The sequence below is a fragment of the Lipophrys pholis genome, assembly GCF_963383615.2.
Source record: "Lipophrys pholis genome assembly, chromosome: 21".
In the NCBI taxonomy this organism is placed as follows: Eukaryota; Metazoa; Chordata; class Actinopteri; order Blenniiformes; family Blenniidae; genus Lipophrys; species Lipophrys pholis.
In genome coordinates this window covers 19514629-19540270 of record NC_137649.1, presented here as the reverse complement: position 1 = coordinate 19540270, position 25642 = coordinate 19514629, and the positions used below count along the sequence as shown (strand labels likewise).

Sequence of the window (25642 nt, the reverse complement as noted above, 5' to 3'; positions counted from 1 at the left end):
CTATTACGATTTTAATGGCTACTTTAATTGAGTTTTTTATTTTTTAAATTCTTGACAGACATTTTTTTATTTTTTATTTTAATTTTTTTTACTAAAAGATAAAGTTGGGACTATCCGAGCCTGGTCTGTTGATCGGCTGAGCTGGACTCTCTTAAGCCAAATTTGAAGATGTACCAGGAAGCCACCTCTTAAACTTGGATTGACTTTTTCTAGATTATAGCCAACGAGTAGATTAATTCATCCCTCCAGCCAAGATACCAGCCCACTGCCTCTCAGCGTCTCATTGATTAAACTTAACTCTGTTACAGATCTCAGTGCAGCAGCCAGTATACCAAGACTTTAATTATGTAATATGCTCTATACATTAATGTTTCTCTCTTCTTGTGGCTTATGTCTGAAGGTGACTACACCCAGTGTCTGAGTGGCTGAGTCACAGATTAAAGTGGATGGCATGTAGACTGGAGTGTGATGTGATGTCAAAATGCATAAAGGTGGTAATTTCCATGCCATTTTTTTCAAAGTCACGACTAATAATCGAGCAAGGCCATTCCTCCTATAATTGATGCTTTTATATTAATATATTAAATCATATGGTTTAATCTAGGTCCTGCACAAAATACCGTACCACGTATTGAATATCTTTTCTTCTGTGACTGTATAAAAAAAAAAAAATTAACTGCTGTCAAACGACTTGGCATTTTCTTGCAGAATAGTTGAAGGCAGCCATCGCATATTTAAGATGAGCTGTCAAGCCCAGTGGGAGTTTTTCACGTGGCAACGCTGCAAGCGAACAGTACTTCATTTTAATGCGCTGTGACCATGGTAATGTGATTTATCATGATTGTCCCTGACCCTTGTAACACCATCAATATTGCATTACCTGTGTGACCAAGTACCCTATAAGCCCTATTATTAGACAGAGAGGCAGATTTTTTTTTCCCGCCACCCGCTCATATTCGCAAAGTCACCACTTGCTAATGCCACTTCCAGCTCGTGGCCTCACAAAAAGGCTTTTGTGATGTAGTGGTATGCACTCCCTCCTAACAGCTGGTTCAGTTTGTGTCTGCATGACTTCCATCACCGTCCGCCATCTTTCTTAGGTTAATTACTCAGTTCCTCTGCGATGTATTGGAATGGGATCATCTCTGTTGGTCGTCGTCTTCTCGTATCAGTTGAAATTGGCTCCAGTCCCAGCGACCCGAACCTGGATGAACCAGGTATACTAAATAGACGGATAGTAACAAACAAGTCAGAAAAATCTATAATTCATTCATTTGTTGGCGTTGGAGACAAAGAAATTTCAGTTAAAATGAGAAGAAAGGGGTTTGAATTGTTCTCTTAGAGGCAGATATCGAAGGCTTAATAGTGTCCCCAGTGAAGGGGGCTGTTGGCTTTCAAATCCTTGTTTTTTTTTTGTTGTTTTTTTCCCCCCTCACTGCCTACTAACCCTTTTCTCTCAGTCAGTCAAGAAGGAAGTCTCTTTCTTTCTCACACACAGATGCACGTAGCTAGTAAAGCACGGAGTGATCAAAGCCCCTCTGCTCCATCACAGCCCGGCTCAGCCTGCATGTGGGATTGTTAAGAACTTGTTTGGTTAAGAAAGGGTTTTGTTTGTCACACACCCAGAGCTCAGAATGGCGGTAAATTCAGTGCACCACACTCACATTTTGCACATCTTGTAATGATGCAAGTTATTTTATATGGAGATATAAACTGCGTCCGCAGACGGGACTGAAGGAAATCAGGAAGAAAAAAAAAAGCCCAATTATGTACAAAGATAAATTAAAGACATCAAAAGATGAATAGAAGCATTAGAGCCTGTAAAAGTGTGTTAAGAGGGAAATGTGCTTCAAGACACATCCCGGGATATGATAGAAAACATCAAAGTACCATTCAGAATATACTCTTTAACTCTAAAAAGGCTCGTAATAAAATGGAATATATCTCTTCTTTGAAGATTGATTTAAAAGGCAGGCACAGAAGTTGCCAGTCTTTAATGAAACAATAAAGAAAAAGCTGAAATGGTGACGTTATGTACATTTATGTTTGTACACTTTATACTACTTTAAGTGGACATGTATATATCAAATAATAGTTGGATTGATTTTAATTGTTTTGCCATGGGATGAGTCTATTCCTCTTTTTTCTAATGTTACAGAACAAATTAATGAACAGTATGTGACAGAATTTCCTTTCTGGATTTATTTAAAAAAAAAAAAAAAAAAAAAAAAAAAAAAGCTTAAAATTCAATATAGAAACTTTCTAAGCAACCAAAAACTCACTTTAAGATCAGATGCCACCTGTTGAGTTGTGACACTAATGCTGCTCCGTATACCTCTTGTTTTGCTGCTCCGCCCTGCTCACATCCGTCTGTGGTCATAAGAAGCATTGGTCTGGATAGAGATGTGAGTTAAGACGAAGAAGGGAAGATAGAGCTGGGAATTTAGAGCAGGGTGAGGGTAAATGGCCCATGTCAGTGGTAGTCTTTAACCCACGGGATTACTGCCCTTTTGTGTGCTTTGAGCTCACTCAGTCACTGAGCCTGTGTAAGACACACTCACACCATTTACCCCACACTGTCGCCGGCATCCTGATCAAGCTGACAAAGGCTGGGAAGTACACTGGAGCAATCAGCTCGCCCACAGCAAGCGGAGAATAAAGTGAGGCGGATGCTGAGAGAGAGGAGGGGGGGGGGGGGGGGGGGGGGGGGGGGGGGAGTGGGAGTGAAGGCAGAAGAAAAGGAAAGACAAATACAGTGGAAGCAAAGGTTGTTGTGCAAAAAATGTCTTTGTCTGAAATGAGGTGGGGGGGGAAGAGGTGAGGGGAGGCTCGGTAAAACATTGAAAATGGCTTAAGGTGAGAAGATGCACTATAAAGGAGGAAAGGTGCACTATAAAATACTGAAGTGCACTTAAAGCAAAAGCTGGAAAGCGTAATGAAAAATAGAAAGGAATGCCCTGGCAGCGGGATGAAAGGAAGACCTGAGAAGCACCATACATTATTACGCATGTGTGATGGACTGTAATGACGCTAATTAAAGCTTTTATGCATGTGTTAAAATTGGCGTCTGATTGTGATGTGCTCCATTCGTCCCCTTTTTTCTTTTTTCCTTTTTCCTTTTTAAATGTTTTATAGGAGTTCTCATGGCTGGATTGAAACTATGAAACCAGAGAACTCCCCTGATGTTACGGCCACAGCTACTGAAGAGGGGGAAAAAAAGACGCCATAAAATCTCCTCAATATGGAGCAGCTGATGGCACTTTTGAGATAGCGGTGATGATTATCACTTTGCATGAATTCAGAATATTAGAGAGATTTTTTGGGGAGTGTTCTTAGCTTCTCTGCTTCCCTTTATTCATCAGGGGACACAGTTATTACATTGTCCAGGCGGAAGCGCTTATGCAAGAGCATAATACAGGTGTATCCACCTATACATCCAGATTGAATTAAGCAAGTGTGAATATTTCGAAAGTATATTCGACTCAATCTAATTTTTTTCAGGCTGTTGAGTTCTGTGTGATGTGCACTCATCGGCAGTGGAGCTGAAAAAGTATGAAAAGGGAAACTTTTCGTGGAAGTAAGGAAAAGAAAGTGCACTTTTCCTCCATTTCTCATCTTCGTTGACAGTGTTAAAATATAAAATATTACACTGTCTCAAGTACCAAACCTTTTACAAAACATTTGAATAGATAATAGGATTATCAATTTAAGTTTGGGGAAAAAAATATATGCAGAACAATGTTTATTGCCCGAGGAGTTAAATGCCCACCGAGCATCTAATTTGCTTTTGTTACTTTTGTTGTGGTGTAATGAGTTTCTGTAATGCAAAGAAAGAAAGAACTCTTTTTGGGTTTTTTTTTTAAAAGGGGGGGGGGGGGGGGGTTATTAGGGACTCACAAGTCCAAAAGGAGCGAATGCCCTCCCTCGTCACCAATTACTTTCACTTTGTAGTGAGGAGATGAAAGAGCAGCCACGCTACACTAGACAAAAGTATTTGTCCTGATGGTTGTCCGAGGGGACTTTCAAAGAACCGGCTTGAAAGCATTTAAACACGGTATAAGGAGCACGTGCCACTACTGCATTTTAGATGCAAGGTATACACGGGGGGGAAAAAAAACCTTGTTACAAATCAAGTAAAGATGGTACTTTTCTGATGCGAAGACATCACTATGTACCTGATCCTCTGTACCAGTCGTGACAGATTGGTCTGGTGTCTGCGATGTGTGCGTGGTGGGTTAAGGAGGGAAATCCAGGACTGTGAGTCCAACCCAACAAAACTCCAACGGGGGGGAGTATTCTGCATGCTAACCTCGTTTGTGTGGATTAGAATAAGCAAGTGTTGCATAACAGATGGTTTCTGTGTGTCTGTCTGTCTGTCTGTCAGTGAGCGAGGCAGTCGGTGAAGATGGGTAGAGAACTAAGTGCTGTCAGTTCTGCCACAGTGTGTTTACTTGAATATCTTTTCTGCTCAGCCTAGCATTTTGAGAATATTTTTTGAAACTCCTTCCCAATGTTTTATTTTTTTTATTTTGGCAGCATAGTAAAATAGGACCTCTTCCACCAAGTATCTTCGAAAGGAGAGCCAGTCATTAGTGTGAGTAGGTGATGTGACTAATTATGTAAAGCACAGAAGGCCAAGTTTTATTATTGCTCGGTCCGTAAAAATATCATCCTCATTATCAGTCATTCACGGTCTCTTTCTCAAGGATTTATGAGGCTATTGATTAATAATACTAATTGATTTGGGATAAACTCAGTAACACAGTAATTTGGAGTCATTTCAAATGTTAGAAAAGTTAGAAATGAACATCATCCTACCATTGTTGATGAAACTGATTAATTTCTGTAATGCATCATGTGACTAAACTTCCATGAATTGGTCTTATGTCTTGGAAATAAATGTCCACGTCTTTGCAGTCGTCTTCTTCTGGCTTTATTTGCAGCGAACACAACTACAGTCGACCTACAGACTTTATCACGTATCACAATGTGGCAACAACTGTATTCTAGTTTTTTTTCCCCCTCTCCTCTGTTTCCATGGTATTTTCTGCTTGCCCACGCTTCAGTCACAATTGGTTCACTTTCACCGCGCTCCTCCCGAGTATGAACAGGGAAACTCGCCTCATGTTGGCTCGTGTTCTGTTGGTTGGCTGCAGCGTTAAAAGACATCCTAGCTGGTATTGTTCTTAAGGCCAAAGTTGTGGCGTCACATCAGGTTTGTCTCCGGGATTAAGTTTGTTAAAGTTTCTCTGGGTGTGAAACCGTAGTTTAACTCCATTTAATCAATGCGGCGGCCATTAAGTCATTGTCAGATGGAGTTCAGTGATTTATACAACGCTAACCTTTTTGCCTCTGCAATTTTTCTTTTGCTCACTGTAATTATCTCTCAGACGTTCACTGATGAGAGGCTCTGACAAACATCCATGTCTTATTAATCATGATATTGCATTGATTTCTACGTGTCTCACACATGGACACCGTCTCTGTCTCACCCCTCACACACACACACACACACACACACACACACACACACACACACACACACACACACACACACACACACACACACACACACACACACACACACACACACACACACACACACACACACACACACACACACACACACACACACACACACACACACACACACACACACACACTTAATTTCTGCTGAGGTTTCTCTGTTTGCTTTGTGTCACTGATGATAACTTTAATTATTGTGCCTTGGCTGTCTCGGTTCATGCATTCTGATGAGCCTGGTGTTTAAGTAGACACACACACACACACACACACACACACACACACACACACACACACACACACACACACACACACACACACACACACACACACACACACACACACACGTACATTGGCTTGGGTAGAATGTGAGGAACAGGTCAATTAAAAGGGCCTTTGACTGTCCAGAATGTTTTAATTAAAGTAGCAGTGAAATGTAAACTTGGTTCTAATTATGATTAGCCTTAATTAGCTGTCACTCTGATGTTAATTGCTTTTGAATACAGCTGACCTCCAAACGCTGCATCTCCATGCGCCGACATCAGCGCTTTGCTGGTGCGACCGGTTATTCAGCGGCGTCCGACTGTCTGTCTGTATCATTGTTGTTTCCCCATGCACATGCTAATAATATACGACGTACGACTCCGCAGCATTTGAGGAAGTAAATAAAACTGGAGTGTTTAGTCTAAACACATCTGTTTGCGTCCCCCCCCCCACAGGCTCTGCTGGATACGGTGGTGAAGAAGAGCGAGGGCTACAGCGTGGAGCAGCTGGAGCGGCTTTACTCACTGCTCAGCCAGTGTATCTACCAGCACCGCCGAGAGTACGACAAGACCCAGCTACTGGAGGTTTGTTTTTGTTTTTATAGTTGTGTGGTCCTCGGTACAAAATGTGCTAAATTCTTACAAATCATCTAAACTCCTTCAGATTAATTTCTAACCTCAAAGTCAAACTCCCCAGCAGAGTTCATCAGTTTGCACTCGAGTCCACCGCGGCTCAAGACTTTCAGCAAATTTAAAACCAGCAAGATGTGTTAAAGCTCATAGATAGTAGTTTGGAAAGTACCCATTTTATTGACACAACAGCCCAATATCTGAATAATTCATGTTGTAGCTGTATTTCTTTTCGTCTTGTTCAGTGAGGTTGACCACCTTCAGGCAAAATTACTGAGTGACTTTGATTTTAAGTTACTGGTACATATGTCAAAATAATAACCTTTGTTAAAAGTAAGATGGTGTCTGAGAAGATGTGCTCCTGCTTTGGGAGAGTAGATGCGCTGTAGACGAGAAAACCAGCCTGCTGCAGTCAGTGGGATCACGACCAAAAACCAGGATCGATACTCACTATGAAAGAGGAGCTGTAATGACATTAGTGGAATATGTATTACAATGGAAACCAAGACATTTCGTAGGTATCGTCGGCCCTTGGGTTCCAGAATATCTCCTCGGGAGAGGAGTGCAGGCTTGCGACGACTAGTTACAGGTCATGTTTTGTTCCTGAGACGTACATTTACACCCAAAAAAAAAGAAGAAATTTTCTCCTCTCATAACCTCTGAAACAGGAAAGTTTTCATTTATATCCATAAATTGAAAATTTATTTTTTTAAGTGGAGAAAGTTGCCCCCTGTGTTCCGCAGGTTGCCAGTCGCTCATGTCTGATGTCCACAGAGACTCTAATGCACTAATGTTGTACAGCGCAATCCTCATCATGCCTGTTTCTTTGAAAACCGCGGTCCCATGTGTATTGTATAATGACACAACCTCTTAGAAACTCTTCTCTTCCAGCTTTCCTTTAGCGCACACATTGAATTGACTTTCTTGCTTCCATTGGTTGCAGCAAAACAGCAGAGCAATGGCCAAAACCAATTTCAAATTTGAATATTTTACACAGATTGGTAAAGTACTGCATCAACATAGCATTTGCATTTGGAAAATGCGAGAGAGGCTTCAAGTAGGTGGGACTCGAATTCACTTTAGCTGGAATCACAAAAATTAAAGCTTTCTTTGTGCCAAAATCTTAACAGAATAAAAAAATTTTTTTTTTTATTATATCGTGTGATAGGTATAATTGAATCTGTAAGGAAGAACTAGTTTAATTTATCCGATTAAACTTTGTTCCTCACTCCAAATACTGACCAGGATAGTGGAGAACTCGGCTTAATGAAGTCCAAATTGGCAAGTAGCTACGAGAAGTAGCAAGTCATTTTCAGCTTTCCCACATGCAAACAAAAGGCGTCCTGCTTGCCACCACCGGTTCACTAAGCTCTTAATTTATTGAAGCATGATTACAGTTTTTTATGACCATCAAGGACATAAAGTCAATAATTTAGGAAGAGAGAAACATTTGCAATGAAACACACGTTTGTTTATAGCCGCAGTCTAAATGTGTTTAATGTTGTATTTCATTCCTCCGAAAAACATTTGTTTCCTGCCAAGTGCGCGTTACCAAGTAAGAGTTAATGAGAAAGTGCTTCTCCCCCCTCCCGATTTTCTTATTTTTTGGGTGGGACAATGACCCATACAGGGAATGTGGCCACATTTAATGTCGTCCCCCCCCAGAATCCCATCTGGTCATCTGCTGCTGCGGTGGGATGTCTGTGCAGACTGGGGGCCGGGAATGGCAGCGTCCTGGCGCTGGTAGCCAGAGCTGGCTGTCAGGATGTCAGAGAGAGGGAGCAGCAAAAATAACGAGGGGGGGAGGGATGGAGGGAGGGAGGGAGGGAGGGAGGGAGGTAGAGCAGTCAGCCAGGTGGTGCCGCCTGTCGAAAGGCCGGCTCGTGGACGGGGGTGGGGGTCTGGCTTTTATTTCATACTGCCAGCCTAAATTGGTGTTTCGCGAGCAGAAATGTCAGCTCATCTGGCACGTGTTTTGTTTGCCTGTGTTTCCAACACGCACCTCCGCTCCACAGCAGGTCATCTTCTTGTGGCTCCTGAGTGAATGCAAAAACATGTACACCCGCGCGCGTACACACACACACACACACACACACACACACACACACACACACACACACACACACACACACACACACACACACACACACACACACACACACACACACACACACACACACACACACACACACACACACACACACACACACACACACACACACACACACACACACACACACACACACACACACAGAGTCCGTGCCGTGTATGGCCGCTGCAGCCATTTCCACATAATGTTGCACTCTGTTGCAGCACCCTGCATTTGTCCAAGTCGTAGTCGTGAGTGAAACGGAGCGTGTCTATACATTTGTCTCCTTTACTCTCCGCCCCGTGCTCCTCTGTCTCAGTCTTTCAGAGTAGCTGACCTTTCAAGCAGATGGAGTGGACTGCGCCCTGCTTTCAGTGAAATCCAAAAGGGGGGGACCGTATAGGCTCCGCACGCAGCAACATGCCAACAAAAAGTTCCAGTCTGGAAAGCGATAGCGTTGGTGTTGCTCCAAGCAAACTATTATGTTCTGCCTGTGTCTCGCACAGCAATTAAAGACTTTTCAGAAGCCGCGGACCTTTAACCTCCATCAACGCGGTGCCGGAGCCAAACATCCTAGCGGTCAAGATAGCTGAACTTCACATTGGTTGGTGATGATGTGAATATTGTAGCTCGCAGGTCATTTAAAATCCTTTTTTTTTTTCCTTCTTTTTTTTTACCCCCTGCTTGTTTACTCGGAGCAACCGAGGGCTTAATGGTTCAGGAAGCATGCGGCATTTATTGGCTTTTACCAATTCCTATAGGCAAACTGTGAAATGTAATTAATTTGACTTTATGACCTGTGTTTCTTTTCAGTGATATATCATGGTCTGCCTTTGACACAGAGAGTCAGAATTAAAAGAGCGAGGACATCTTCCGAGACCTTTTCTCTTGAACCGCATAAAGCGGAAACTGTTCATATAGCAGACAGATAGAGCAGCTTCTCCGTCGACGGTAGCCTCGGTAGGACAGGAATACAATACAGAGCTGTCTTCCATCATTGTGATCCTGCACTTTTATTCGGCAACAGTAAACAACGTTGTTCTCGCTCCACTCTCTTGAAAACAACACACACAGTTGTTGTTTTTGCCCGGCTAACCTACATGCCGCAGAGAACCCCCCCGTCCTCCCAGGGGTTGCAGAAAATTAGATCTGGGAAATGGAGGGAGTCGGTAACTGAGCTGGAAGTACATAAGACGGGTTCAAATGGGGAGGGTGCGCCAAAATAATTTATTACACGGAATAGGTTGAACATCACAAATTGATAACACGCCGGCAGTGCGGCGCATACCATGCTGGATTTTTCTTTGAATGCACACAGCACTGATGGCCCGGCTGGGAAATAAAAACTCGATAGCTTACCTGTTGAGCTGCAAAGGAATTACACTTTCTTTTCATGGACTTGAGAGTCCGACCGAACTCTACAGCGGTGAGATAGAAGAGCTGCAGAGGCTTTTAAAAAGACTGTTGGGCGAAGGCCGATTAACCTGAGGTCACCCAAATACACAGCACCGAGGACGTAAAGACCCCATTTGCATGGTCGGGCGTGAAAAAGCACGGGTGTATATTTGCAACTCTTTAGAGAACTTTCCGATATGGCGACTTTTTATTCAGTGTAAAATCAGCCTCAGTGGGTTTCCCGGTTTGTGAGGTCCGGCATTGTACGACGAGGAAGCAAAGAGCCTGATTAATACTACAAATGAGCTTAAAAAAGGAGGCCTCATCACTCCTGCGACCGTTTTAGAATCCGTTCAGGATGAGCTGTAAGAGGCAGTGGGTATAGTTTGCATAACTCTTTGGCTGTTAAATGAACAGCTCGAGCTACACAACATCGATTTCACGCGTTGTTGCGTTCTGATGCGTGTCACCTGGACGTTATTACCGCAACACGAGCCGCAGACGGCCGAGTCCTCTTTGGGCTGACTTCACTTCCACTCAAAACAGTCGCACACATTGAGGAGCGCGGCTAGTTGTATGAATATGCTTACTGAAGCAGGCATTAATGTGCCTGTAGAGCACATTTAAGGCCTTTGTTTGGAGTTTGCTGCTATTAAATGAGACAGAGTTTAATGAAGGAGTGGAAGCGCATGCCATTCAGGCCAAAACTGTCGAAGTAATTCGAACACGGAGGAACATTTTAAGGGAGTGAATAGTGAGCACCGTGGGAATTTTAATGTGTGCAGTTTGCATTTTCTTCTTGTGCCTGCGTGGGTTTTCTCTGGGAACTCCAGTTCATTTTTGAATATCCAGACTAGATCCCGGACAATCCTGAGTCTGTGGGAGGAAGCTGATGTATGGAAAAAAATAAGGAGAGGTATCAGAAAGAATAGACGTGTCGACCGTGCCATCATCACTACCCTACTGCGTCAAGTGAACCTGCAATCCACCAGAGGGCGCTGCTCTAACTGTTGGAATTGAGAAAGAGGCACAATAGTGGGCATTATGGTGATCTGTGAGGACTTTAACCATCTCTGTGTTTCACGCAGCTGAACTGCTCCCATTTGTTGGCTTTTAATCTCAACGCTGCCCCTCGAGGCTACTGGTGGTACTGCTCCGTCGGTCTGTCGGTGAAGCCCTTTCCATACTTTTAGCATGGCGCGTCCGCCGACCGCATGTGGGCTCATTCATACTCCATATCAGGCTTTATGACGATGCACATTCCATAACGTAATGATCCTGAAAATATTTCCACTTGTGGCGGCCGGCATTCTCTTTTCCTAAAGTTTTTTTTAATATTTCACTCCAGGAGTTCTGAGCTGCCTGACTCTCGTTCTATTCTTTTAAATTGTGATTGTACTGTAATTAGTCGACGTTCTCAATCGGTGCTTCCTAACCTTTTCCTCGAAGGACCCAATCTTTTATCAATGTAAACCTAGACGACCCCCCCTAAAAAGGTTTCAAACAGTACTCACCAGTTTTTCACCACTAAAAGATGCGTTCAGCTCCAATTTTATCTTCTTTCATTTGGTCCATTTGGTGACCGATTCATCTTCCTCATCTACATTTACCATAAACACCCAACTTCGTAACACTACATATGTGACATGGGAGAAAACCTGCAAAGCCCATTAGGCCTGAACTTATTTCATCTGTAATAACTTTCTCTGCGAGCAGTCTTTAGACATCCGCATTACAAGAAGCAGTGAAAGAATATCGACGGAGGCCCTCGGGATTATATGCTAATAGTTGGTAATTATGTAAATTGCTCTGTCATTCTGTCACCAACTCTGACGGGGAGGTGTGTGCGTGCGTGATGCAAACGTACGAAAAGAAGAAGAAGAAGAAGAAAAAAAAAAGTTTACCCTTCTTTAAAGTGTAAAATTGCTCTTTGCTGTAAAAGTTGATGGTTTTTAACTTTTTGTTGAGATTGGTATCTCGTGGCGGCGCCTGTCGCACCGACTCAGCCGCTCAGACGAGGGAACACACACAGTGTATCATCTTCAAGGCATTAATCACGGTCTATTGCAGGCTAACATCCATCTCTCTTCGTCTGGCTCTGTTCAGATTTAGTCAGTGTCAAACTCTGCTGTTTTCATGCTGAGAAAAATCGCCCGTCTCATTCGAGCACAGCTTTGCTTCATTTTACATCATTTATCACGCTGAAAGCTGTTGTTTGCTGTGGGAAATTTCCAAGTAATATTGAAACTGTGGCGCGCAGATGCTTTGTACACACTGCCGAGTGAGTTGCGTTGGTGGAGACTGAGCGTCCTGTGTGTTTCTGTGTGTTTGTGTTGCAGGAGATGGAGGAGAGAATCCAGCATTTTGATACATTCCTGTGAGAGGACGAGAGAATACACCTATCAGGTAGATCCTGAACAGCTTGGGACCACAGAGACACTCTCTCTCTCTCTCTTTCTCTCTCTCTCTCTCTTTCTCTCTCTCTCTCTCTCTCTCTCTGTCTCTCTCTCTCTCTGTCTCTCTCTCTCTCTCTCTCTCTCTCCTCTCTCTCACACTCACAAAACACACACACACACACACAAACTGAGCAAAGCGGGAACGAAGGCGCCGCTGAGTCGAGCCCTTATCAACAGAAATACTGAAACTTCAGCGCCGCCCGAAAATGGAGGAGGAAAAAAAAAACACACACACAAAAAAAAAAAAAAAAACGAGGACGAATACAAGAGACATTCAATGGTGCTATCGTCTCAGGAAGCTGGCCAGATCCAGACTCACTCTACACAACCAAACCCCTGCAGGTGTGTCAGTCACACACACACACACTCACACACACGTACATCGACGGTGACGGGCGACCCTTGGTGCTACTCGGGTGCTATACTATCCTTTTATCCATGCTGCTCTTGGGAACTCTCAACGTGGGACGACTAGTGAAGCCAACAGATCGAGCGACGTCATATCATGCCGCTCGCTCGCTCCCTCTCTCTCTTCAGAGCGGGTTAGCGCACACACACACACACACACACACACACACACTGAACCACCTGACTTGTGTTTCTGCGCACATTCACTCAGACCCTCACCAGCAGAAGTGTGGATGCAGATCGACGGCGCCCGCGCCCTCACACCGTGAAACGCCTCGCCCTCGCTCATCGCCCGTCTGTTAGTTGTTGTTTTGTTTTTGTTTTTTTCTTCCCCCCCTCGTTGTCTTCGATCGCCGTTCGTCCGCACTTGACCAGTCCGATCATATCTGAGCCACCTTCGGGAATCCTCTCTCGCCCAGAACAATCGTTTACACCGCAGACTTAAAAAGCTTGACGAGGTCGGCACGGCGGGACGAGGCGAGGGTAGCTCGTCGAGTCAGCAGCGAGCTCGCGTCGTCTGTGAACGCACTGATGTCCCAAGTCGTTTGTGTTTTGAACCCCTCACTACATTCAGCCTGAATGTTTTCCCTGTGCCCATTAGTTCAGGTTTTTTTTCTTTCTTTTTTGATGTTTTTTTTATTATTTTTTTTTTATTTCCTACCGACACCCCAGCTGAGGAACTGGAAGCAGTACAAAATGGACGGCGTCCGTAGTTTGCACTGCCTAGCGTGTGCCTTATTCAAAACCTCACAGGAGACGGATTTATTTAGCAGGTCGTCTCATGGATGTTCCAACGACTCGTCACAGCGAGCACGCTCCGAGTAGGTCACGATGATCTTGAAGCAAATTTAACACGAATCAAGACGATTACAAGAATTTCTGGATTCCCCCCCGGTGCATTTAATACAATAAATAAATCACAATAAAGTTTGAAAAAGTCGTAGATTTCTCACCTTCTGTGGCCGCATCACCGTCTGGTAAACACGTGAGGCAACTTAAACCGTTCAAATGTCTTTGAAAGACAGTCGGGGGAGGGGCGAGGAGAAGGTGACCGCTCCAGACCTCCCTCACTCCTTCATATGCAAAAAGGAAATAAGATGGCGGCGATGCAAAGTGGAAGGATCTGATGTGCCAAGTGTTAGTCGACCTGATTCCAAACGGTGCTGCTCGCCGCCATCCTGTCAACTCTGGACATATTTTGAGACGGTCACACGAGCCAGTGTATTATTTGGTGTGTTTTTCAAATAATTTTATACAATTATGTTTTTTTTTTTGTTTGTTTGTTTTTTTTTTTTGCTTGAATTGAGATTTTCTTTGGTCTTTGCTTGGGTTGTGGGTCCAGAACGAACAAGGCCATTCTAGGCAGTGCCCCCGTCACTGAAGTGTACAAAGCATTACAAGAGTTTTGTTTTCTTTCAGGGTTTTTTTTCCTCCTTTTCAGACTTTATGGATATTCTTTTGGTTGTTTTCTCTCAACGCCAGACAAGAGAAGCTGGATTCTCATCCCCCCCCCCCCCCCCCCTCAAAAAAAACAAACATACATGTACATGAGTTCCCCCTTTCTGTAGTACATCAAGGTGTTTTCTGAAGCTTTATAAAGGCGTTTATTTGAGTTCTGAATGCAGACTGGTGAAGGCTCCTCTCACACTCGGTGCGAAACTCACCCTCAGCGCACCTCTGCCTCTTGACCCCCCACCCCCACCCCCCGTACTTCGGGTGACGATGGTGCATACTGGCGATCGGCAGGTCGGACTACTGCAGAGAGTGAACGTAAGAAAACAATGCTACCTCAGCTTAATTTATTTTAAAGCGGAAACTTGTTTACTGGGTACAAACGCAGTATTTCCTCCCCTCTGCTCGTCTAAATACTGTTAAAACACCCTTAAACGTACCGCCTCGGCGTCGCCATGACGACAGCCACTGCAGTAATTCAAGACTTGTTCATATCATCCAGATGATGATCGCATACGTTCGAGTAATTTTTTTTCTTCTTTATACTCCTAGTTTCTACTGTAGTTTGACCCAGAGGAGAGCCCCAGATCTGCCCCCCCCCCCCCCCCCAAAAACTGCCTCCTCTGCCTCTTCACACACCCATTGCCTTCCCACCGTCCCTCCCTGTAAATGTTCGATTTCCAGATTTTCATCTCATGGTTCGTGTTTATGATTATGAGACATGTTTTTACACCTAATATTTAGTTCTTTTATTTTGTACGTTGAAAAATGAATTAAAGTGTCTGTTTTAACCCTTTGTAATGTTTTTTTTTTTTTTTTTTTTGCTGAATTACATAGCGTCTGTGTAGCAGGTTGGATTTGGCGTGTGAGGGGGAATTAAAGGGGTTTACAGCTCTCTCAGGTTCGACACGCAACAACACGTCGTTTGTTTTTGTTTTTCTTATTTATTTCATGGTTGTGACCTTTCCTTCGCTCAGAGCGGCGACGAGACAAGGGCGTACTGGAAGAGCCTAACGTTAGGACATTCACATGTTTGTTTCTGGGAGAGACGGGCCCAGTTTGTCTTTTAACGATTTCCCACTTTGTCTCCAGTTTCTGCCAAAAAAAAAAAGTGATTTTTTTTTATTTTTATTTTTTTTTAAATGAATTTATTAAACTGAACCCACACATTTGGACAAAACCATGGGTAGTTAAATGTCATACATTGTGATCTTCCTTTCTTTTTTATCAATTGTAGCCAGTTTGGACTAACAACCAATTTTTGTCTGGTAGTTGAGACTACTTAGTCCAGTATGCAGAAGGCAAAGGCTTGTTCTCTCCTTGATGACTTTGTTCTTCCCTTTTATTGTTTTTGTTTTTTTCCCTCCAGCTAATTTAGTCAAAGACGTCATCTATTCTTTCTGTTTGTGTATTTAACACACTTGTTCGCAATTGTTACTTTAGTGTAAGTTATATTTGAAATGAAACATTTACTGTATTTCTCAAATAAACTGCTGTGATATACTTGAAATAAAGGTGCAAATTGAACTTTGGAAGGGGTCTGTTGTTTTTTTCCTGTGCCGTTATTAATCTGCATGAATAACTGGAGGCGCCAAACATGCTTTTTTCAAATGGTTTATGTAGCAAGTCCACTTTACAAACCCTAATTTAAACATTTGTTTAAAGTGTCTTAAAAATCAAATGTACTTTGGTGCGGTTCAGTTAAAATGTTGACTTGAACCAGGCCAGTCGGTCATTAAAAATATCCTTCCCGTTTATTGTAACGGCTGCCGCTTTGACTCATTTATACCTCTTATAGGCCGTCTGTGAGAATTAATCTAACAAGTTATGGAAGTAGATTAAACAGCCCTTCAGCAGCATATAATTACATGTTACGGTTTGACGTTTTGCAGCTTTGATCCGGATGAAGGAACTGGACACTGAATGGACAGGCCGCCTTGGTCTCATCGCCAAATATAGACAATCATTTTCACTTTGTTCATTTTTTTTTGTAATCCCGTTTCATCTTATTGGATTGCTTCGTGGAGACTTCTGTGTGAATTTTTTTTATTTTTCGTTTCCATACATTTCTGCCGTAATGGTATAGCAGGATTCTGTAAAATGCAGATGACCAAAACTGAACATCTCCCCGAAACCAGGGAATCATGACGTTTACAAAATAAAAAAGGTATATTACAGCATTAGTCCGACTTAAACTGTAAGAGGACTAAGCTGCTCTTAATGATTTAGCTCAAAATGTGCAAAAAACTTTAAAAACTATTTTCTCGGATAGGATAATCTAGCAAAGTACCTTTTAGCCACTTTTGTACATAAAAGTCGTCGTAGCAACAGTCTTACTAAATGTATGTTAGAAATAATAGTCCAACACGGCGACACTCAGACAAGACATGAAAAACAGTCGGGACACGTGTTCATGTTCTGGTATATGTATTAGGTTTCAATAATAACAATTGTTAATTTCTCCTTCTTGGGTACAGATTTACAGACATACCATTTTTTTTTTTCAATCCAGTCTATCTTTTTTTTTTTTTTTTTTCTAAAAACATTTATACAGAATTGCCTTCAGGTTTTTAAAATATACATATTTCCTTCCTGTATTTACACAATAACCAACCCAGCCTAATCTGTGGGTTGCAATGTCACACATTGTATAAAACAGAAGAGGGGGGGGGGGGTAAAGGTTATGAAAGACGGAGAAAACACGGCGCGGCAGATAACGTCTATGGTAACAGTCACAGGTGAATATTGTGCTTTTTTTTTTTTAAATCTTTTTTTTTTTTTAACCCCCCCCCCCCCCTCCCCCCAGAGGAGGAACCATCTCAACTTCATATCGGACCTCGGTGGGGAGCAGGAGTTCCCCCTCTCTCCTCATGCAGGGCCAGAGAACGAGAGAGGATTAATAAAGGAGGCTAAAAACAAGCCACTTACACACCAGATGAGATCTCTATCAGGCTCGGATTGCACGAGAATAAAAAAAAAAAAAGGGGGGGCATTTTGTCTCTTTAAACCCGACTTGACCTCGGTTTGATAGTTTTTCCTATGTTTAGTGAGTCATTAAAAGGGCCGCGCGGTTCCAAATCTGGTTTTTGAAATTACCTCATAAATCTCCACAATGTTTTTTTTTTTTTTTTGGGGGGGGGGGGGGGGGGTCCTGATACAATGGGGAGAGAGAGGAAACTCGTCGACGTCCACCGATAACGAGGGAAACAGAGTCGCTCGCTCGCTCGCCCTCCCGTCCTGCAGATGTCTCTACTGAGAAATGTCACGTTCGTCGCAAAGCAAACGGCTAATGAAGAAGGCTGTCGGTCAATCTGGTCGGAGGTGGGGGGGGAGAAAAAAAAAAGGTGTGAAGATGGCTTTCACTGAGCGGACTCAGGGGATTTTAAAGGAAAGGATCAGGCGATGCATTCACAAACAGTTGGAAAAGACAGAATTAAAAAAAAAAAAAAGAAACAAGAAAAAAAAAACAAACTTGTAAATTACTAAGAAGGGTCCCTGTGCCTGTTGGATGAGGATCAACTACCACCAAGACACGTACAGTACTGGAGGTTAGGCGACGTGGCCGAGTAGTCGAACATGAGTACATTCTGCACAGGGTGGAGGGGGAGGGGGTGGGGAGCAGTGTGGATGGATGCTGGCGTCACGTCCAGAGGTTGTTTTTTATTTTCTTATTTTTTTTGCGGCCGAGCGGCCGGCCCCGGCTCTTAAGCTGCCGTCGACACATCGTCCCACAAACCACGCGAGGTTTGGACGTCGACCCCCCCCCCCCTCCCCCTCCCCCACAGTCGACCTCAGCCGCTCTGGATGTACTTTTTGATGACCACGCAGCCGTGTCTGAAGAGCGGGCAGGGCAGCGACTGCAGGAGTGTCCACGTGTTGCTGCAGGGGTCGAAGGTCTCCATGTTGCCCAGGGCGGGACCCTCGCTGCTCACGATGCCCCCGGTGGCGTAGATCTTCCCGTCCAGGATGACGGCGCTGCACACACAGGACTCGCTTCAGTCACAGTTCACAGTCTCCACAAACACAATCACGCACTTTGATGCAGCTGTCGTGTGGATTTTAGAGGAGAAATTGCTCTGAACTTCATTTCGGGGGACTCTACCTCGTGCGAACTGAACAAGCAACAAGTAAAAAAAAACTAAAAATAAATACACGGGGTATTCTGTGAGCCTCGTAAAAAGCTCGGAGGTATTTTAGGCGTTTGGCGCTCGCAGTCAAGCTTGAAATTTCCAAATTACTTTCATGCCAAAATAAACTGACTGCCTTCGCAGAAATAAAGTGTCTGGAAGGCAGATAGCAGAGAGGCTTCATCTTCTCATGTAACTCCACACACAACTAACAAATCATGGAATAAACAGACATTTGATATATTTGCAAACTATTATATTGATATTCATTTTCAAAAGTGATGATGAATAAATGTACATTTGGCTGACTCATTGATTTGATTAGTTCATTCATGCCGTGTGATTTGTCCTCACACTGGAGGTCAAGACTTACTAATATTAGGGGATTTATTATCGCAACCCAGCCCAATAAGCGGCAATCAGGCTTTTATAGTGGAAAGAGCAAATTCTACAGGACCACAGGAGATTCAATTCATCAAATTTTGATGTGATGAAACCCTTTGAAGAATTGCAGATTAACAACACTAATAATAATGATATCAATAATCAATGACAACAATCAACAATACTAACGTTTCTATATTTCTTTATCTGAAAAGGATTAGGGAGAACCAACTTGCTTATTCAGCAATAAGTTAGTGTTTCCCAGTCACGTAATAATTACTCCGTTTTTTTTCAAAACCGTATTAATGACAAAGTACCACAAAAGATGCTTTAAACATGCCAACAACCCAACAGACGTTCACGCTCCACATGTTTTGTCTCAGCTCAGTTAGTGATTTAAGTAGGATTTTCTCATGTTTTTTTTTTTTCTCTTCACAGCCGCCTCTTCCTGTGTTAGTTTCTAGTTTGAAATAACTTCATGCTTTTGCGTTACTGGCTTTATCGATACGACTTAAAAAAAAAAAAAAAAAAAAAGGGAAACGCCTCCCACCGAGACCCCGCCCATATCTTTTCTGCTTGTGAGTCTCTCACACCCCACTGTTGTGTCCTCGGCACTATTCCCCGACATCCTGCCAGGATAAGGCAGAAAATGAGAGTTAATCGGCGTCGGGAAGGTAAAGTACGCCGGCGTGAGCCTCAGCAGCAGGAGTGCTGTTCTTGTTGGTAATCACCATCAGACAACAACGCCACACAAAGACAAACATGCTGATTGTCGTGCTGGGGGCCGCGCCTCAGATTATTTGACATCGCTCACACACACACACACACACACACACACACACACACACACACACACACACACACACACACACACACACACACACACACACACACACACACACACACACACACACACACACACACACACACACACACACACACACACACACACCCTCCACATACCCAACGAGGCTACTGTGTAAGGTGCTGAGAGGACACACACACACACACATTAAAACACACCCGTGCATGCATTCCGTCTCCGAGAGAGAAAACTAATGAAAAAGCAAATATCTGTACAAATGTGCTCATTTGATATGAGGAAACAGAAACAGGAGTTTGTGTGCGGAGAGGATTAAAACTTGGGCTATAAGCTGATTAGGGCTTTGTGCTCCTATTGGGGTTTGGAACGATCTGCATTTACATAAGGTACGCGCTCACACACCACACATGCACGCGCTCACTCGGCGTTAACGTGCAGTCCTATTGCACAAATTCACAACACTGCCGGGACTGAAAAAGATTATTACATAAAGCCTAAATCTACTCAGAGAGAGAGAGAGAGAGAGAAAGAGAAGCACAGCTGATCCAAAATGGAGAGAGTGTGCGGGGCAAAGCCGGGAGCCGCTCCTCCTGATAAACAGAGGGGAGGTGCAGGCCTGCAGCGAGGGGAGAATGCCGCCTCTCCTGCACGACGACCTGCTAAGACTCCCCGTGCACGGCGCGAGCGTGCACGGCGGCGCCCGCCTCAAGACGGAGCGGAGTTTGTTGTTTTCCCCGACCCTCCCCGTGCATCTCTTCCTCTCCGGTGTCAGACTTAGTTAAATGCAGCAGAACAGCTGCCTGGCGTGTGCCGCTGCAGCTTATCAATAACTCTGACAACATGATTTATGTTGTGCGTTCTGCCCATAAGATCACTGCCTGTAATTGCCTCCCAAATGTATTTCATATATGCTCCTTTTCCTTTCCTCAGCCTTCACAAATAAACCAAAAAAAAAAAACAAAGGGAAAAATAAAACTCAGCCGTGAGAAAGTGGGAGTTCGTTATCCGGTAAAGTGCGCACCTCGGTGGCTCCGGCTGAGCGAGACACGACTGCATCATCCTGCTGCTGTTAATTCTCAATTATCTGTCTTCATCGGCCTTCATGGACTCACAAACAGCATCAATGTTACACATGTGGGCCCCGGCTGTCCAGAAAGGTTCAGAGCATTGCCCCCCGGCAACAGAACCATATTTTTGCCTTTATGTCTTTTTTTTTTTTTAAATGCTGCGGGATAAGAAAATCAGGGTTTGAATTGGGAGCAAATTCAGGAAGCAAAGCTTATACAAATAGAAATAACTTGGTGAAAATAAATATTTGTATACTAAATTGGTGTTGTTGTTTTTTTTAATGTATAATGAATGCATGCAGAGATACACAAGCAACAGAATCAGAATTTGAACCCACAGGACTGGCGCTGGACGACAAGGAGTCAGTCTGATGTTTGATGGCCGAAGCAAAACGGACAAAGGATCTGTCCAGAGAAGACGGCTGTGGTTGGAGGAAACCACTTCCCACGTGGTGAGACGGTTTGATAACGTCTCAATCAACGGCTGGTGTTCCAACCTTAACGACACGACTGGGATCGTCTGGTGTGAAAGTGGGAAAGAACACGGCGCTGCGAGAAACGTCGTCCGAGTTTTCGTTTGGATAAGTTTGTTCCGATAAGTAAAAACAACTCGCAAACTCGCAGGGTTAATTGGCGACAGGTCGGCAACACGGCCGACTACAAAGAGAGCGGGAAGGTTGAGTCCCTCTGAAATTAACGAGAAGAGCTTCATCAATTTCTCCAAGGCTGCGCGCGAATGCAAATCAAGCAGCAATTTATTAACGCCATTTGTTGGCGATGAAACACTGAAGAACCGAGGCATTTCATCTTCTCCCGATGTCTTAATACCATCAAAAGATTCAGAGGAGCTGCAGAAATCCCTTGGAGACGCCAAAACCGGATATTTAGGGGGAAATGGGCCCCGCAGGCGGCGCTGCGTTAAAAAAAAAAAAACAGACATGGTTGGAGAAATCACTGCACGGGCTCGGGGGAAACTCCGAAAAGCCATTGTCTGTGAGCACCGTGGCAATAAGCTTCCACCGCGCGAAGAAGAAAACCGAGATAACCGAGGTGCAAAAATGCTGCCACTTTCATAAATGAGCTCATTTGAGACGCTGGCGAAGTGGAGAGACGGTCCTCCTCCTGTAGCACGGACCAGAACGGGTGTGAAGAACTTCATTAAAGCTGAGCAACAAATTCTGATGAATTGTATTTGTAGAGGTCTAAAGGACCCGTGCCACGTTTTTACCTTTTACATTTTTAGATCTGTACTTTTTACTCTTGTGCTATTTATAAAAAAGGAAGTATAAGTTGAATTTTAGCACGTAAGTGTGGTATGTAAGTAGCTTGGCTACTTAGCTCGTGGCTAACGGGTAGCCACAAACAACCACGATGTAAAATCTTCGGAAGGGATATCAACGAGAGTCTTCCTCACCACTCCAACGTTCTTTCAGAGTGAAATTAAAGCCAGTGGTAACACACTGCACGAGTAGGAATATGAAGACAATTCATCTCTGAAATATTCTAAAAACCGCCAGATTTAGATTTTCACGGTTCACAAACGCTCCAGAGCTGCGCATTAAAGGGTTTGTGTCGAAGGCACCAAGTTCCAAGTTCAAATTGGAAGCAATTTTCTTTTTCTCCCCAACATGTTATTCCCGTGATTGTGTCAGACTTGAAAAACAAGACTGGGGTTTAAATGATTTGCACGTAATTGCACATCGGGTTTCTGCGTCTATTTATGCAACAATCCAGCTTTTTGTGGAAATGAGGCTTCTCTTTTTGTGGGACACAAACACGAGGCCCTCACCTAGCTGTGTGCAAATAAACCCCCGCCACCCGCACAACAAAAGAAATTACTCAAATGTCAGTGTAATGACTGAAAAAAAAAAAAAAAAAAAAAAAAAGGGGGGGGCTTTGCAACGAAAGTTGATTTAATCAGACGCCGCGTGTCTCGTTTCTCTCAGCATGACCGACGGCAGCGTTACTGATCGCACAAATTTAAAAATCAAGTCTGAGAGTTGGAGAGCTGCTTTCTCTATGGCGGGGGTGGGGGGGGTGGGGGGGTGGAAAACTTCAGGACTACTTGCATCGTGTTGTATCTTTATGGACCCCCAGCTTGTATACTCTGGGTTTTTAATTACTTGGCCTGGATACGTTTTCCCAGTACAACCTGTGTTATGACACAATAACTGGCAGACTACTAATAAGCTTTATTTTTTTTTTTTTTGCTGTGCATTAGTGTCACAGTCCTTTTTTTCCCCCCTATTTATTATTATTTTTCCAACTTCAAATAAGTCAGACCTGCAATTTGAGCTTTTGAACAAAAAGAAACTTTCAATTCCTCACTGGGGATTAAACTTACATGTGGTGCTGCTGCATTAATTATCTCTTACCTGCAGAACTGCCGCGAGTGATTCATGTTGGGACCGGCCTTGATGTTGCCTTTGTCTGGGTCGTAGATAGTGGTAGCTCGAGCGTAGGCTCCTCCCAGGATGAATATAAAACCGTTTAGGCTCACTGCAGGGGCGTATTTGTTATCTAAAGATATGAGGGGAGAAAGAAAGAGAAATGGAGGGAGAGAGAGAGAGAGGGAGGGAAAAGAGAGGAGAGGGTTTTTTTTTATTTTTTCTTCTTCTCTTAAACGAAAACACAGAAGCTTTTGTGCGGATGTCAATTCTCACACCGCATCACACAGCAGAAATTTCCATTCGGTATAATGGCATCAATTTGTTTTTCTTCTCCCCCCCCCCCCCCCACCCCCCCCCCCCCCTCAGTTTCCCACACTGCATGCAAAAACGATCATCATCAACATTCTCCTTATCACTTTATAGATATGCTGCCCCCCCTCTCACGATTGCTTTGGGGGAAAAAAAAACAACAACACAAAAGCTGAATGGAAACGCAGAGTTCATAAATCACTGTGGCTTTATTGGGTTCTACTTCAAAATATGTTTGGGTTTGGAAGCAATATAAAAGAGTTACCTAAGTCCCAATAATTCACAATTGCATTAGGCCCTCTGGCACCTCCAGAGCTTCATGAAAAAGAAAGCAGGCGGGGAGAAATCCACGCTGGGAACACGAGTGGGACTCGTCTGCATACATTGTACATACTAAGGTCCGTGCAGGAGGAAAAGCACCGCGGTGGAGTCGTAGCTGACGGGGGGGAAACAAAATGAAACGGCGGTTTGTGCATAACGACGCTGCTGGAGAACCTGGAGCCGGTGAGCTGCAGCCCTGCGAGCCGGGGAGCCATTTCTCCAGCGCACGCCGCAGCTGGCCAATTTACAAGCGGCATGAATAATGCACGGACACTTTGCCGTGAGCGGCCGCCCTCGCCGGGTTTCCTTGCCACAGCGGACGGCCATCGCTCACTGGAAACGGGCAGCAGGAGGAGTTAAGAGTGACGCCTTAATAATGGCAGCGGAGGCAGCACTAAAAGCTTCGACCGGCCACTTAAACAACCTCCAGCTTGTCCCCGGGCAGCCGGGACGAGGCAACGCTCTCCAAGCCAGGAGGGTGATTCAGTCACCAATTAGGAGGGAGGGGAAAAAAAAGTAATTCTTATTTATTTTTTCCAACGTCTAATGTAGGGGAAAACACCAGGACAATATACAGATGATGGAGTACAAGAGGGAAGGTAGTAATAAACCAGTTATCCAACGTCGACTTAGATTTAAGATGCAAAAAGTTTAAATAATCTAAGAAATATATTAAAAAAACACAATTGAGAGAGTGCAGGCTGCATATTATGTATGATAAGACGACTATGTCATCCCAAACACCTATTTTTGATACGCAAACGGCATAAAACGTCTTTCATTTCCACCACATGCAGTTCCACTTATGTACTTTTACATTACTGGCAGCAGTAATAAAGTTTTTTTTTTTTTTTAATGCTCCATTGAAAAAAGAGACCCAGAGAAGAGCGCGTGGAGCGTTGGCACCTAAGGACCATGAACGAGTCCTCGGCAGGCGACTGGACGGATCTTCATCCAGACACTCTGGAATCCAGAACGCTGCTGCACTGAGAACTAAACACTTTCCCCTCGAGGTGGAAGTGAGGAAAAGATGCAGAGAAAGCGATGCCGGTTGGCGATGGGATAGAGTGGCGACTCTTGGCGGAGGCAAACCGAGTCAATAGGGAAAGCGAAGAAAATCAGTTTCATATCGGCGAAGAAAATCTTTCGCGGGGGAAAAAAACCCCCCAAAATACTGAAGTCTGCTGCTCGGATCTGGAATGCATCAACACCCTACAAGCGAGAACATAATCAGGATGAAATAATCAGAATTTCTGACGCTGAAAGATGGAACTTTCTGAGTGTCGCTTTTATTCATGCACGCCCAATCACACGGGAGGTGAGGTTTTTAACAAGCAGGTATTAAAATTAGACTTACATCTGGGTGATTTTATGCAAATGACGTATTCTCTAAATATTTATGCCTCACTTTGCACCTCTTTCTGAACAAGACGTCTGAACGCTCATTGAAACGCATGTTGACATTTTGGAATCAAGCGTGTTCGCGGAGGAGTCTTTATATAACTCGCAAAAACGTCCGTCAACGTGTGACATGCGTCGATTGACTATGTGCAGACTCTTTCCTGAAAACCTTCGGGGGGGAATAAGTGAGTGCTGCTCCTGGAGCAGAATGACGAGAGAAAGTGGAAAATACAGTTCAACTACTTCCAGTGTAGGTATTGACTGTTAATAAATAAATAAATAAATGTGTACGATTCATTTTTTTTAATTTTTCATATTTCTCTCATCAACAGCGACAGTTTTTCATGCGTCAATAACTTCTGTAATGTTTATGATGTGTATAAAATAAAAATAAAAAACTACCAGAAAAAAAACGGGAACACGACTTCTACAAGACACACCAGCTTGTCACCGTGTTTTTTTTTTTTTTTTTACGTGTCTTTGCAGGATCATCAAACAACATTACAAATAAATAACTGCTCATGACTGAAAGTGAAAAAGGGATCAGAAACTTTTCACAATTTCATAAGATTTACAGCAATAAATCAAAACTAAACCCAGAGCG

General features: G+C 43.7%; 2 protein-coding genes across 2 annotated transcripts in view; one reads left to right on the top strand and one right to left on the bottom strand.

The window, feature by feature from the left end:
- The window catches only part of atad2b (ATPase family AAA domain containing 2B), a 70180-nt gene extending 57608 nt beyond the window's left edge, over positions 1-12572 (top strand). Inside the window, exons 27-28 of the mRNA XM_080490516.1 lie at positions 6243-6371; positions 12240-12572. Coding sequence (XP_080346642.1) covers positions 6243-6371; positions 12240-12281 — 171 coding nt within the window. The 3' untranslated portion in view covers positions 12282-12572. The remainder of the gene's footprint in view (positions 1-6242; positions 6372-12239) is intronic.
- Positions 12573-17356: 4784 nt separating this feature from the next.
- Positions 17357-25642, bottom strand: part of klhl29 (kelch like family member 29) — a 244400-nt gene continuing 236114 nt past the window's right edge. Inside the window, exons 14-15 of the mRNA XM_080491025.1 lie at positions 22993-23137; positions 17357-18191 (exon numbers count right to left, since the gene is read on the bottom strand). Of these exons, the coding sequence (XP_080347151.1) occupies positions 18008-18191; positions 22993-23137 (329 nt within the window). The 3' untranslated portion in view covers positions 17357-18007. The remainder of the gene's footprint in view (positions 18192-22992; positions 23138-25642) is intronic.